Source organism: Ctenopharyngodon idella, chromosome 7 (assembly GCF_019924925.1).
Source record: "Ctenopharyngodon idella isolate HZGC_01 chromosome 7, HZGC01, whole genome shotgun sequence".
Lineage (NCBI taxonomy): Eukaryota > Metazoa > Chordata > Actinopteri > Cypriniformes > Xenocyprididae > Ctenopharyngodon > Ctenopharyngodon idella.
Genome location: NC_067226.1, coordinates 34,695,891 through 34,712,412, shown reverse-complemented (window position 1 = coordinate 34,712,412; position 16,522 = coordinate 34,695,891). Strand labels below are relative to the sequence as shown.

At 38.7% G+C, this 16,522-nt stretch overlaps 1 protein-coding gene and 1 pseudogene across 1 annotated transcript; one reads left to right on the top strand and one right to left on the bottom strand.

Annotated features, from left to right (window-relative positions):
• Positions 1-2,868: 2,868 nt before the first annotated feature.
• On the bottom strand, positions 2,869-10,177 carry LOC127516161 (uncharacterized). The gene is made up of 3 exons (XM_051900531.1): positions 9,791-10,177; positions 8,950-8,994; positions 2,869-5,256 (listed from the first exon to the last, which is right to left on the bottom strand). Exons 2-3 carry the CDS (start codon positions 8,958-8,960, stop codon positions 3,660-3,662), a joined length of 1,608 nt encoding a protein of 535 aa, XP_051756491.1. The 5' UTR covers positions 8,961-8,994; positions 9,791-10,177; the 3' UTR covers positions 2,869-3,659.
• A 1,088-nt stretch (positions 10,178-11,265) lies between these two features.
• On the top strand, positions 11,266-15,463 carry LOC127515644 (apolipoprotein L3-like; annotated as a pseudogene).
• Positions 15,464-16,522: the final 1,059 nt, after the last annotated feature.

Genomic DNA, 16,522 nt, shown 5'->3' with positions numbered 1-16,522 from the left:
CTTTGCACTCATTATAGGGTGTGTGTGGTGTTCAAGAATTATCTTACAACTACAGAGAGTTTTATAAACTTCCTGGTTCTGATAACCACTTTGATCCAGTTTATTTATGAAACTTTTAAAATACTTTCACAGCTGTGCAAACGTGAGTTTTATTTTTGGTGCACTGCAGAACAAATCTCAGTAATTATTCTCAGTAATTTTTTATTTTTATTTAATTAAAATATATAAACAAAATAACACAGAATGTTTCATTAGAAACATGACAACTTTTGAATGGCCAGCAGTAGAGAGACATCACTTTTTGGCCAGATGGTGTAGTAAGGATTTCTACCAGCAGCTGCTAATTGGACCACTAAGCAGCTAAATTTTACCCATTGGCAGCAACTACAGTGGCTCACCTCACCTTGCTGAAGTCTAGCTACGGTTACGTGTAGGTGGTGTAGAGACGAGGCGAATACGGAAATCCACAATAATACGGGTATTTAATCAACAAGGAGCAAGTAACACAACCATACACATGCAGGAAAACGTAAGAACTGACAAAGGAGTGCAGGGAGTGAGTCCAACTTAAAGGGAGTGCTGACGAGGAAAACAGGTGCTGGGAATCCGGGGAGATGGCGGGAAGACTGATGAGGGAAGTGCAAACAGGAGTGCGGAACAGGAGGATATTGGGAAACGGAGTCCGGGAAGGCGTGGATGTGACATTACCTCCCCCTCCCCGGAAGGCGTGTCCTCACGCCTCAGATGAGACAGCGGGGAGGGGGGGGTGGGCACCCTGGAGACCTACAGGCAGGTGCGGGGGTGCAGGCGGGTGCGGAGGTCTCCAGGGCGGGTCAGGAGCCTTGGCAGGCCACGGAGGGTCAGGAGCCTTGGCAGGCCACGGAGGGTCAGGAGCCTTGGCAGGCCACGGAGGGTCAGGAGCCTTGGCAGGCCACGGCGGGTCAGGAGCCTTGGCAGGCCACGGCGGGTCTCCTAGCCCACCCCCATCTTTCCCACCCTCAGATACCCTCCCTCCCCCCCCAAAAAAAAAATATATTTTGGGAGACTCAGGGGCTCAAAGGGCTCGTGGGTTACTGGAGTGGGTTCAGCAGCGGTTGGGGTGGGCTCGGCGGCGGCGGCGGCTGGCTCGGCGGCGGCGGCTGGAGCGGCTGGCTCGGCGGCGGCGGCGGCTGGAGCAGATTCGGCGGACCCTTGAGCGGGCTCGGTGAGGGCTGGCACATGGAAGGCTGAAACAAGGTCGAGGAGATTGGGAGCTGGTTCAGCCCAAAAGTCTATTAACCAGTCCTCCGTGTCCAGGACTGGCATCTTGGGCTGCACAGTGACAGACAACTCAGGAGACTCGGGCTGCACGGAGGCAGAAAACTCAGGAGACTGGGGCTGCACGGAGGCAGAAAACTCAGGAGACTGGGGCTGCTTGGCGGCCTTCTTCCTTTTCTTTGCCGGCTTGGGGTTTGGGTCCGGCAGGACCCCAGGAGAACACCCACCGGAGGGGTAGACGGAGGAAACCGGCGGTTGGCGAACTGGCCAGGCCGCCTGTTTTTCTGTGGGGACTGGACGAGGAATACATGACTTTTCTTGAACCTCTTCAATTACAAAATCAGAACAATTCAGAAAGAGAATCAGATTAATTGTCTAGGGAAAAAAAACACGCTGGTTCAATAAAACGAATCATGTTCTCGTCCAGCCCCGCTAGAAAACAAGCGTTTAACGGGGCATCTGGCCAGTTCACCAAATAAGCAAGCTCGGTAAATTCCTCCACATACCTCTCCAGCGGGCGACCGTCCTGCCGGCATCCACACAGGCGATCCACCGCTGAAGCTTGCTGGGGAGGCTCGGGAACCAGGAATAATCCCATAATTGTTGTAGACTTCCAAAGGTTAGGTCAGTTCTTCTGTTACGTGTAGGTGGTGTAGAGACGAGGCGAATACGGAAATCCACAATAATACGGGTATTTAATCAACAAGGAGCAAGTAACACAACCATACACATGCAGGACAACGTAAGAACTGACAAAGGAGTGCAGGGAGTGAGTCCAACTTAAAGGGAGTGCTGACGAGGACAACAGGTGCTGGGAATCCGGGGAGATGGCGGGAAGACTGATGAGGGAAGTGCAAACAGGAGTGCGGAACAGGAGGATACTGGGAAACGGAGTCCGGGAAGGCGTGGATGTGACAGCTACATTGTTATTTTTGTTTTTTTAAATTATTATGATCAAGCCGATATTGATTAGTCTGCACAGCATTCATGCATGGACCTGCAGGATTGGGATTTTGTGGGAATGGTATGTTTCCGCATGGTGACATCAGCCAATCAGTGATATCATGACACAGAATGGTGGACTAATTCATTTATGTGAAGTCATTATGCAAATATTATTGTATTATATATTAATGCAATATATTGAGGTAATATATTATAATATATTGAATAATACATAAGGAACTGCTGCTTTTCATACAGTATAGTGAAAAATGTGACAATGTATTTACACTGTAAAATGTAATTACATTGAGTGTACTTAGAAAACGATTGTCTTAAATTTCTCAAGGATGTTTTATTCGAAGTTGTAAGTTGTTAATACAAAGACATACAAAAGAGTGTTGGGAAAATAATAGACTGTGCATTTATTTGTATTTATTAAGCTGCAAATACTTTGTGTGTCGGAAACTTAACTAAATAAATAAAAACAAAACAACAACAACAACAACAACAACAACAAAAAAACACTTAAGGTAGTTAATAAACATCACTGTAATACAGTTACTGCCTTTTAAATAAAACAACATGCAGCATAACATCAGTGATTCTTGGTTTTCTCCTGGACTGAAGCATAGAAGTTCTTATTGAAAATTAATGAAGGTTTAGATATTGATGATTTTTTTTTTTTTTGAAAATAATAAAGTTTGTAGTCACCACTATGGTGATCAGTGTTTGCTTTAGTTGGGCTCTTGACCCCTGACTTTTTATTTATTTATTTATTTATTTTTTGTCTGTCTGGCTGCTGTAGCTGTAAGATAAAGTCATTATGGCAAAACGTCTAGAGAAATGCCGGGGACAATCTGTTGGGGATTTATTGATCATCATCATCACTGAATATCCTGGGCCACAGATTTCATCCCTAGGTTTATTACTGATTAAACATGTTAGATCATTAAATGCATTTTAAATATTGTATTATAAACACTTATAATATATTTTTAAATATTTTTGTATTTATTTTTGTTTTTTATTTAACAAGAAATAAAGAAAAGAAACAGGCAGACAGAAAAGAAAGACAGACAATCTGAGGGAAACAACATAATAAAAGCAAAAAGAGATAAAAAGGAAAGACTCCAGCAAATGATGAAGAGTTCAACACAAAGGATTACCACGAGAGTAAACACATTAACATTCATAGATTACTTTTTTTTTTTTTTTTTTTTTTTTGTTAAAACTTCCATCCATTACTCCAAAATGAAAGATATTCATTTATTTTTACAGTTCATGGATAAACTGATTGGATTGGAATGCCTTGTCTTTTAACACTAAAAACAGATGAAAATAGCTTGATGCTCTGATTAAGCAAATTTTTTTACTACATTCAGATCTACCGAAAGTCGACTGCATTGATTTCTCATTGTAAGCAGTCTTCTTTATTTTCACCATTTCATCTCTTGTCTTCACTTGCCCACCAAAGAAATGTTCCAGTTTGACAGACCTGCTTGAAGGTAACTCAGAGCGTCTTTATTTGCTTCTTCAGCTTCTGCGGTTTTCCTTAATTCCTCTAGCTCTTGGACCCAGTCTTTCTTCCCAGCCTCCCTCAGTTTGGGGATGAAGAAGTCGAGATGCTGAAGAGTGAAGGCTGAGTCTGGCTTTAATGCGATCTGAGACAGATGCTTGATGGTCTTGTAAGCATTGAACAGAAGAATGAATTTTTGGTCCTCAAGCTCCTTCAGATCTTTGTCAAGATCATCCATTATAACCAAAAACCTCTTTAACTGTTCTTGAGCTTTTTCATATTCCTTTCTAAAATCATCAAATTCTATCATCATGCTTGACTTTTTGATGACATATTTCTTGTTTTCTTTGACGTGTTTACTGTGGTGGCACTTCCCTGTGCACACGGTGCAGTATCCGTCTTTCATGACTTCACATTTGCTGGGATCAGAAACCCACCAGCAGTCAAACTCATGGCAGTTTTCCTCACAGACGGTGCAAGTCGTCGCCATCCTGCTCTTCCATGATGCGCTTTCAATTGGCACCTTCTCTTTGATAGTCCTTCTGAATTTAACGGTGAAGTTTTTACGTTCCTCAATCTTTTCCTTGTTTTCCATCATTGCCTTCTGAATCTGAAGTTTTTCTGCCTTTTTCAGTTCTTTCTCTTGAGTTCGCAGCTGTAAGTTGCACATGGACGCTTCTAATATAATGCGCTCGATCAGGACATCTGAAGTCAACTCTAAACTTTTTCTGTTCTTTTTATCCAGATGCTGAAGGAAATGCTTTGTCTCTTCCATGCTATCTTCCCAAGCAGCTCTTTGTGCACGGACGTAACGTGTCTCACTGTGGTGGGCTTCAGCCTGCCGGTTGTTGAATAAGAAATAAACAGGTTGGCCACTTTGATCTCGTCTGCAGGGAATTTTAGCTTTATTAATGGCGCTGATGACATTTTTGGGTGGCAGACCATCAGAGTGTGTGATTAAAAACACAATGTTGTTCACAATGTCTTTTCCAAATAAAGACAGAACTGAACTGATAATGTAATGCTGTCTGTCTGAGAGACGATTCTTAGATGCTTGAATCACAAAACACACTGCATCAATCTCACGAACTCCATCGTTGTTCTGAAACAGAGTGGATAAGTTTGAAGCAACTTCCAGATCTTTTTCCAGACCTCTAGTGTCTCCGTATCCTGGAGTATCAATGATGGTGAGAGATACAGGATTCTCTACAGGACAGACCTCATACATGGTGATTTCAGATGTTTGTGATTCTGATTGGTCTTTGGCTTCTTCTTCTGTGATTTCATACCATAGTTCATCCTCAAACTTCACTCCCAGTAAGTAGTTGACCATGGTGTTGATGAGAGTCGTCTTGCCAGCGCCGGTCTCTCCCACCAACAGAACAATTTTCTGTTGTTTACTGGTGTCTTTTTCCCCATAAGTCCATTTTCTGACTTTTCCATGATCATCAAGAACTTTTCTCTCTGTATGTAGACGGTATCGTTTTGGAGGACCTCCATGAATTAGAGTTGATCTGTTTAGTGGAAGACTCAAATCTCTGTAAAATAAATATGGAGACAAATGTCAGAAATTCTGTATAGAAAGAAATAAAGAGTATAAACACCCATCAAAATGCAGACATTTTGAGTTTTAACATGAATTTTAACATGAATAGTAATGTAAAGAACCAATATTTTACTCTAATTACAGTTAATATTTAAAACATTAATAATTATCTTGAGGTCAGCAGTCTTCTCATGACATTTCCATGTTACATTTAGATATAGACTGTTGGAATGCAGAGTTTTTGAATCAATTAAATTGACTTAAACATATGGGACCTACGGAGCCCCGGATATGACATGCAGGAAAAAAATAGTAGACTAAATCTTGCGCACAATTTACTATTTCGTTCCCTCGATTTATAATATGCACATGATTTATAAATTGAGGGAATGAAATAGTAAATTGTGCGCATGTTTTAGTAAATCGTGCGCACGATTTAGTAAATCGAGGGAACGCATTAGTAATTTGTGCAAACAAATTAGTAAATCGTGCACACGATTTAATTTTTTTTCTTGCATGTCATGTGCGGGGCTCCTTAGGGACTACTTATCATTATCATCATTTTCTTCGCAAAAGGGTTGGAGGAGAAAAGGAGCTTTTTAACTGACAGCCCTACCCACTGTCTGGAACAGGTTGTGTTCAACAGGATAAAAACCTCATAAAAATAGGGATTTACATCTGCCATGAGCTGAATGAACACAAAATGTAATGGAATAGAGCGCAAATTCTCAATGCTTGTTTTTTTTAAAAATGTAACTTCTTTAAAATTGAGTGCCCCATTTTTTTATTGCAGTCTCAAGTGTGAGACACTGAAAAAGTGCAATGGTCATGTCCGTCTAGCGCTTGTTAAAACAATGAAAAAGTACGCAGTGGACTGCAAAAATGCATTCTGTGTGAACCGATGCTGTATATCACCACGACATGGACACTAGGAGATTGATTTAAAAGTCATAAAACCTATATTATTAACCTATATTATTATTCAGTGGTTTTCAATCCTGATTTAGTCACTCTCTGCACATTTCGTATGTCTCATTTATTTAACACACCTGATTCAGATCATCAACTCATTAGGAAAGAGCACCATAAACTGAACTAAGGGTACGTTTATATGACAACGATATACTAAAAACAGAAGTTTTTCCTTTGTACAGATTGTCAAAACGATCCCTGTTCACACGGATCAACAAAAATGATAAAAACTGCCAGGCCAGTAGTTGGCAAAGTCACTTTGTAAAGAAACACTATGCGCCTATTGATCTCCCTCTCTCATTTTCCCACAAAGTGAAGTCCTGCAGGGGGATTGAAGTGGGAATTAATCTTCTGTCTAGGAGTTTGTTGGAGGTCGGAGGACATGATGTTAAAAGACTCACAGAGCTCCTTCTCTCCTGCCTTGAAGTTTGTACCCTGGTTAAAATAGAGCTCAACTGGAGTCCCTCTGTGAGTAATAAACCGCCTGAAGCTCATCAGGAAGGAGTCAGTGTCCATATTGTGGACAATGTCTAGATGCACCGCCCGTGTGGTAAGGAATTTATAGATTATGCCCCCTCTCTTCTCTGAGCGTCCTCCTATCCTGATGTGAAAGTGGCCAAATCAGTCGATGTCTGTAGAAGCACAGATGTGCCACATGTATGTCGGCCATCTTTGGGACCAAAGCATTAGTGTTGCAACCTCCGAACAGCCTCTCTTCGACGGAGAATCCAAAAGGCCTGGCAATCTCCGTGAATACTCGCTCAGGGACCGGATGACAGAGACGGCAATCACAGTCCTGGATAAGGAGATTTGTTGCTGGATGCAATGGATCCATGACAATAGGATGTTTGAATGCAGGGACAGGGAAAGGAGATGACTACTTCAAAGTTCCGCTTTCCCTGCCTAAACCCTCAGGGGTCGGCAGTCATGCCGGCGATACCACCTCGGTTTATTTCTTACCAGTGCGAAAGAGACTCAAAATACTCCATCAATTTTGGACATACAAATAAGAGCTTTCATTGATAAAAACTGTGGAATGTCTTCTTTTATTTGAGTACACTCACAGTAAAAACAAAATGTTGTGCTTTTTGCAAAATAAAGAAAACTAACACGATGCGCGTGCTGCAGTCTCTTTCTCAATGAAGTCTATTCTGATAGTCATTAGAAAATGAACTGTAACTGAATATTTAGTGAATATTAGTGAATATTTATCACACAAACATGAGACATATGTCTAAAGAAACATTGAAATGTCAGGTTTTAAGTCAAAACGAATACAAATATTCTCTGTTTAAGTAATCTGTTTGAAAAGAGAGAGATGTCAGTCATTCACGAGTCAGCTCATTATCCGCTAATGCGGCCACACCCACGGAGAGCACACAGCATTCAAAGGCAAATTCTGAGGTGATCCATGCAACAGAGGCAACGCCCTCATCAACTCGAAAAAACGAATCAAGCTTAGTCAGATTCATGTACATCATTTTGAGATGAAGTGAGGAATAATTCTGGAAGAACTTGATCAAGCCGATGATTGTGAACGTTTTTTTTTTTTTTTTTTTGTATTCTTAAGTTCTTTATTCTATACGCGATATGATGTCTGTGAATATTAAACTGCAAAAAGACTGTATAAATATGAATCCTGCAAGTTTTGTGTGTCTCTGTATGAATGGCGCAGATGCCTGATTTTGTTTACTATACATAACTTACATCAGTAAACATGCCATATTTGCTATTCCCAAACTACTGTATATTGCTATACTGAGATGAGTGGAATCAACTGAAAATACATCATAAATACTGAACTAGGCAACTACACAACTCCTCTGGGAAGACTCTCTGGAAGATCTCAGCCTGCCGATAGGCCACTGCTGTTAAGGGCTCATCTAAGTCTACCAACTCATGCAGCTCCTCGAGCATATTCTTCCAAGACAGGTATGATTGGCCCGGATGGATCTCCTGCCTGTCCGCTATAGATATCATTCCACATGAAGCCGAGTTCTTATACTCTGTGATATCCTCTTCTGGTACCTCTCCAGGTGAGGATAGCCATTCAGCAGGTCCCTTGAGGAGGATAGAGGGCCCTTAGCCCCAGCGATTAGGGCTCGGCTAACTCTGCTCTTTCCTCGGATCACATCATCTTCCGGGTTCTGCACAGAGTCAACATAGCGCCAGGTTCTCTCTCCTGTAAGCTCCTGGATCATGGCCATGCGAGTATCCACAAAAACCTTGAAGCAGCATTACTGTGACTTAATGTGAAATTAACTGCTGTGCCAAGTTGGAAATCTGTAGAACTGTGTGAAGAGTTTTGAAAAAATGACCTATTGAGAAATGTGTCCTAGTGACTGTAAAAAAAAAAAAAAAAACTGTAATTACAGTATCTTGCGCGGCCCCAGCCTAAGGATTTAGACATTTTTTACGTGATGCCCATACAAAAAATAGGGTTGTCAGTGGTTCCAAAATTTGTTGTGGGTGTATGGGATGGCCTGGATGAGCGTGAGATTTCCCGGCCTGAAATTTTGTCCCAGTCTGGCCCTTATTATGACAGTCAGAGCTGTGACATATATAGGTTACGACTGTTGGAATGATATAAAAATCAGTTCACATAGTATCACAACAGACTATATGTACAAACGTAGCAATTTATTGCCTTCAATTTGATTTTAAAAAAGTAAATAATTTACCCTCCTGTAAAAGCATGTTCATTTCAACTCACCTGGAATCCATGGTGATCAGAAGACATTCACTCTCACTCTCCAGTCTGCTTACAGCAAAACAATTCATTAGTTTCTTCAGAATATGACTGTTTTAATTGTAAAAAAGTATTTTGTATGTTGTCACAGTATCCTTCAGCTATGAGAAATGCTGAGCGGTGGTCTGAGGTTCACAAAGTGTCTAAAAATGTTTAAGTTTAAATGTTTTTTTTTTTTGTTTTTTTTTTTTGCATAAATACAAACTATATATGTGCTGTATTTAGAAGTGTGTTTTTTCTGAAATAAAGGACGTATCGTGTAAACAGTGTCTGTGTACTGTATTTTGAAAATTTTTACAAGATAAGTTAAGATGTAAACAAAAAATAAGTATCCCTGTAAAAATGAACTAGCATAAATCAACCCATTATGTGATGTTAAATGAACATCTCAACATGTTAAGTTTAAATAACTCACGGTTGGATTTGTCCATATTTGACCCATCAGTATGTTGCAAAACAACCCAAATTGCAAGCTGCCCTTTGTATGGTCAAAAAACCCTATATCCTTCCCCATTACCAAAACAATATATTTTTAACAATTTCTAATTGTATTTCAATTTTCTTTTTCACAAACTGAATATACAATACAGTCATTGTTCAAATGTTGTTCTATGTTTGCATTTTTATAGTTTTTTTTTTTTTTTGCATTTGCATTTGCAGGGTGTTTTCCTGTAATGTTCTTATTTTTCTCTTATCAAATCCAAACTACTTCATGGCTTCAAATGTCACACATATCAAGGGTAAATACACAGATTATGCACTGCTCATAACATACAGAGGACTACGAGTGAACGATCTCCCTTACCTCCTCAGAGAAAATGGTCCCGGGTCAGGATAGAGAATAATCCAGAAAAGCTGAGATATTTTAAGTCAGAGAGCCAACGATGACTATTGTGGGCCTACAGGTATACAATTTTTTTCAGAAAAGTGTAAGGCAAAAATGACACTAGAAGGTACTCAACCAACATACAGTAAAATCATAGTCATCCTTGATTTCGTTTGATGAAAACAACCTTTGTACTCATTATAGGGTCCGTGTGATGTTCGAGAATTATCTTACAACGAAAGTTTTACAATCTTCCGGGTTCTGATAAGTGCTTTGCTATGAAATATTAAAGTTCATTCAAAAGTTCTAAGGTTCATATTGAAATATTATGTCACCTGGTGGCTTTAGGAAAACAGAGCGCGGTGGGCGATATGCATTTAAGTAGGTAAATATAAGAGGACACTTCCTGCTGCCAGCCAATGGTCCTTTGACTGTAACTGAATACTGCCATGTAGTCTTCAGGTCAGGACTATTATCAAATATGTGAAGTTTGGGCAGATTGGACATTGTATGCCTGAGTTACAACAACTTCCTGTTTCGTGGCGTTAATCACATACTCGTATATTAATCTAATTAGCACTTAGCCAAGTGTTGCATTTAACGTGTTTCTAGTATGTTTAGCACTTCATGGCATATTTAAATGTGTTTCTGGCAGTGAATTACAGTGTAAAGCATGCCATTAATTGTTGCCAGCAGATGGCACTGTGACTAACTGAATATTAGCATGTAGATGTCTTCAGGCCATGACTGGACATGACATGTCCTGTTTCATGGCGAAACATTGAACTTTGTCAGGCCACCACAGACACGCCCTTTAGCAAAAACTCAAGATCTTTGCAATTTAACGTCACAAAGGCCTTTAGATTAGACTGACCAAATATAATGTTGCTTTTAGTTGTATTTTTGAAATTGTTGTTATATTCTGTTGTGATTTTATGTTCTTATGTACAGCGCTTTGAGAAGCTGCTTTTAAAGGCACTATATAAAATAAAGGTATTATTAATGTTAATCTGATTAAAATTGTTAAATCAATTAGTTCGTTAAAGTTCAACATCTGGAAATGGCAAAAATGTTGCAAAGAAAATTCAAATTCAAAATAACTGAATTCACGTTGGTTTTCAGATTTTGCTCCAAGAAACTTTTTTGTAGGTGCTATTACATGCGTGTACTGAATTTCACACTTGTATGTGAAATGTAGCTGGAGGGGCACTCAGTTAAACATTTTGTAAGTGGCGCTATTGAGCTATTTTGCCACAACTAATTCTGAAACACATATCAGATGTAAATTTTTGCCACTACTGAGGCGTATGCAAAGCTTTGTGAGTTTTCAAGCATGTTTAGGCCCTCAAATGTGCGATTCATTTCAGAGAACAAGAATAAGAAACTGAGCAATTCCAATAGGGTCCTCACACCATCAGTGCTCGGGCCCTATAATGAAAAGTATGATATTATTAATGGCCTGTACAGTAAATTCACCTGCCATTGACCAATGTCTTGTCACAAACCAAGTGAGTTCAGTGACTGTTGCCTTTGAGAGTTTTGAGACACAAGCAGATATTCTTGAAAATAAGGTGAGACTGTTTCTTTTTCTTTTTCTTTTTTTTTTTCCCGTGGAGAAATATACTTCTTTAGACCTAAGAGGTTCATGCTGTATTGTTATTCCAAAATAATTCATAATATAATGATTCATTAAATGCCTTTTTCTTGGTCTCAGAAAAAAAAAAAAAAAAAAAATCCAGCACATGCAACACATTATTAGCAGCTGTTTGATAACATAATCAAGAAAAGGGCTAATCATATTAATTACTGTTGTGCCCAATGTTGTAAAAAGCCATACCATTGTGCAGTGTTTACCTCAGTAAGTTGATCGGGTAGATCTGAGCTTGTGCGAGTAAGTGGAGGCGGGGCTAATTAGCATATTCATAGATCCGTGTATACTAAATAAAGCAAGAGTTACATTCAAGCTATTTTAAGGCATGTTTTTTTTTTTTTTTTTTTTTTTTCACACAGGAAAAATAAATAAATAAATATGTAATTTTGGTGAATAAAGATTAGTTTTAAAAGATGAAATTATAGAGGGACTTTCAGGTCTTGCAGATGGTGTGTCCTCTCCAGTCCCAGTGTCTTTTCGTGATTTCTTCATGCTCACTGTTTGATTACTGGACAGGTCTGACTTTTCTTAAATGGGGTCACAAAAGTTCTATAAAGAAACGTGCAGTTGGTTTCTGAGGGTGTGCAGCTGAAAAAATAATTTTTCTTCAGTTAATGGGTAACTGCCCCCAATAATATCCTTTTTTTGATCAGTTTCTGAAGAACAGGAATACTATGGCATAAGGTTAAAGTATTTCTCTCGCCTCTATATTTATCACAGCGAAGCAATAAGTGTCACACTTCTCTTTCTCTATCTGCTCATGAGAAATAATTTAATAAGTAGGCCTATGTTACAATATTGTATTTGTAATATCACCAGGATTTTATATCATCATTTGAATTATATGAAGACATGAGAAACAAGGGAATCACATGACACAATATCAGGAAACATGACTATGGCAAATTTCAATGAAAAAAAAAAAAAAAAAAAACATGAACCAAAACCAAACACAGTCATGAAAGAAAGTTAATTTGGGATGTCCTCATACATATTTCAACACTGACGAACCTGGTAGGCTACTAAGTTCAGTCAGGTTCTTCTCCAGTATGTTTGTTTGTTTGTTTTCCCCACGGGTTTCCATGTTTTTACTGTTATACACTCGGGGGCGCTATTACGCATCTCCTGAATGAGTACAGAATCTCCCGAACGAAATTACGAATTAAATGAATCATTAGTTGTAATTAATTAGTTTTCAAATTGTGTACATTCATGTCTGGCACATTGATCATACTCACGAGAACCAAAGTTTGCATATACAGTACTCGTCTCTTCTTGCATGTAACCAAAAAAGTTCAGATGTATAAATGTTGCGTATGCACAAGAAAGGCATTGAAATGTGCATACTTCATTTTCCACGCACATACTGGGATTTATAAAAAATAAACAGCGTAAATATGTGCGCACCGTACGGGAGCTCTGGACCATACTGTATGTATGCACTACTGGAGTGAGCGAAGTAATGAAGTAAACAGAATGATTTTAAACTGTTTTCCATTTGAACATTTCAATTTCCACATTTAGTTTAAAATGTGCGACTCAATAGCAGACAGAAAATATTTTGGAAAAGAATGAGAATAACTCTTTATTAAACTTTTTCTGAACAGTATTTTATACAATTTTGATTTATTTATTTTTCTAAAACAAGACAAGGATAGTGAATGATTTTTTAGCAATGTAATGTGACGGCATTTATTGTCATATTTTCCTAATGTTTTGTACCGTTAAACACGGTGTCACGTGAATGGGATATGCATGAAAATGATATGCAGATGATGTAATGCAAATGAGATGAAAATACAAATTTATTTTCCAGAGGCCACAAAAAGTGCAAGTGCAAAACGTTTTCAGGATCAACCCTTCATCAGTTGATCCTGAAAACGTTTTGCACTTGCACTTTTTGTGGCCTCTGGAAAATAAATTTGTTTAAGCTTTTTTGGGTTTATTGTATGTACGTTGTATGTACGAGTATTTGTTTGGACTGTGATCTGGCACTACGCTTTTCCAGTTTCTCTTCACATGATATATAGAAACAAATACAAGTAGCACACAAATCCAAATTTTGTGTTCAGTTCCTTTATACGTACTATATTGTATTTGGAAAAGGTTTTTCTATCCCAGTAGAACTATATTTCGTTCTACACATGTTGTGTTCATATTGCAGTTTCAGTGCCTTAGAGCATATTTCCAACATGAGCTTGGGTAGCATTAGGGTACGGGTTAAATTTTGGTTTTGAAATTGTGTTTGTTGGTTTGACAGTAGGTTGTTTTGTCTCAATGGGTGTAAACGTTGTATGTTTTTAAGATTGCAACTGGAATATTAATTCCATTTAGTTTTCAGCAAGAAGCACAGTTGAGATTATTATAAAGATACTTAACTGCTCCTATGAAGCTCTGCCCGACACCTTCTCTGAGGACCTTCGTCAGCTGGTAACAGACACACTTCAGATGGATCCAGAGAACCGGCCGTCTGTCAGTGAGATCTTGACCAGGCCTTTCATTATTAAACACCTTCATAAAATGGTGAGTTATCTTATTAATGTTTACATTTTATTGTACAAAAACAGGTTTTTTGAAATGAGAAAGTAACAATGTTTCAGACACTGGCACTGATTTTAAGCAAATGAACTAAAATTTGATATTTTTTTTCAGAGCATACAAACTACTGAAGAGCTTTGTAAGACTCTAGATGCACTGAGAGAGCTGGCCAATGGTTTGGAGACGGTCCACTTCAACACAACCGTCAGCAGCCTCACAGGAGGTGTAGTAGGATTGGCTGGAGGAATCACATCTGTGGTTGGAGTTATTCTCGCTCCGTTCACTCTCAGAGTGTCTCTGATAGTAACAGGAGTGGGAATCGGTGTAGCAGTAGCTGGTGGAGTAACAGCTGGTGTGAGCAACATAACAAACATGGTTAACCAGCAAACAAACCGGCAAATGATTAAAATGACGATAACAGAGTTCCAAGAAAAAATTACATCCACAATTTGCTGCGTCCAAAACATCCAAATTGCAATAAAAACTCTAGAAAGTGTGTTTTCCATGAACAAAAGGCCATGTTCCAATCCACTTGCTAGAAAGAGTGCTAAAGCTGGACTTGGACAACGACTGAGAGTAATTCCAAAGCTTTTCCATTTACATGAAGTTGTAAATGTTGGGAAAGTTGCAGCTCAGGCTGCGAGAGCCGTTCGAGTGGCTGAAGCAGCCACAAGGATTTTATCTGCACTTTTTGTTGCTGTTGACGTCTTCTTTGTTTTTCTCAACTCAAGGGAAATCCACAACATCCGTCAAGATTGCGCTTTTAAAGAGTCAACGAGAATCAAAATCCACCAGCAACCAAACCACTGTTTCAACTGACCAGACTTCAGAGCACAAAGACACAACAAATCTGCTGTCCACAGAGCAAGAGCTGAAATTTGTGACAAAAATCAAGGAGACTACAGAGGAGCTTCAAGTGATTCTTGATACATTACGAGATGCATTGCACCCAAACTGAGACACACTTATTATGACTAATACTTACCAGAGATGGCAGTTTGTAATGCTCAGTGTGCTCTTTCATCAATAGATTTATATGTATTCATTGTTGTAGTAGCAAAGGTTAGTTAGTGGTAACTGCATATTCAGGTTTTCATGATTTTAGTCTCTAAATCAATATCGCTAGTTAGGATAATGCTCAGAGTAAACTTAGGAAGCAGTAAAAGAAGCATCTTCACTACCAATTAATTATGTTAATAATGTACATTGGGACTTCACCTTTATTTTCATCTTTTGAAAATGTAAACACAATATTTCCTGATTTTCTGCTGTCTTTGTATAGTACACTTGAAGTGAAATAAACACAGAACTGAGAGCATTGGTGCAATAATTTTGATTGAGGATCAGAGTGTAACCTGATAGGCCCATCAAACCCATTGTGACGCATCTTTAGGTTTCTTTAATGCTTTTTTTCCCCCCAATGTATAAATGAACAGGTCTGATGAGATTTTGGCGTTAGACAGACAGGCGATTGCTGAATAAAAACGTAAATTCAGGTGTGGTCTTGGAATAATTATAACCTTAAAGAAAACTAATTAGTTCCAACTAATAAAAGTTTGACTTTAAATTGAAAATCATACAATGATTTTACAGTGTCATGGTGAAAAGAAAATTTAATGTAAAATTATGATCCACTTCACGTGCCTCGTTTCTAAAATGTGCGTACGGACAGATTTGATCTTAGAGTGTGTGTAAGCTAAAATCCACGGCAATGTTCATATTTATAAAAAATTGTCCTTGACGTGGAAATGTGTTTAGCGCCACATCAGGGTCTGAACAGACGTACACACTTTTTCTTGTGGCAGAGAGCATTCTTTCCGCTCGACGTTCTCAAGTAAAGCATTTGGATGTTGACTGGTGCTCTTTTATATGTTAATGACATTAATTAAGTGGCATTTACAAGAAGGTGATCTGAAACCATTAATCTGCGCACAATTTCAAGATCATTTGCGATTTGTAAATGTCACTTCTGGAAGAGAGGCGTACGCATGTTTTTTGTGCGTATGTTCGTTCTCCGAATCGCACGTACGCACATTTGAGAAATGATCGTAAGATCAAATGAAGGACAGTTTCTACGCAACATTTTATAAATGAGGCTGAAAGCTTGTCGGTTTTACTTTTATTTTCAGTAAAGGAATAATTGGATTGAGACGGCATAACTCTCATGCAAAGTTTGCACATTGCTTGCGTGATACAGTACACTGACTCGTCGTCTTCATGGTTTAAAATAAAATAAAATAAAAAAAGGATAAAAATTAAAAAATTCCAATATTGCAACGTGACATTTTTCTTTAGGCTATCACCAATTGCCAAATGATGGACAACGGTTTACATTTCCGCATTTACAATGATAATAAAATTAAGTAAACATTAAATAGCCTACATGAGTAAATAGAAAATGAAAAGTGAAACAAGTAAATTAATGATTAAGTAAATTAATACAAGAGGCACTGGTGTATATGTAGCCTACATCCAGGTGGCTTGGAAGACGATAATAGCCTATGGTTTATCCATTATGCAAC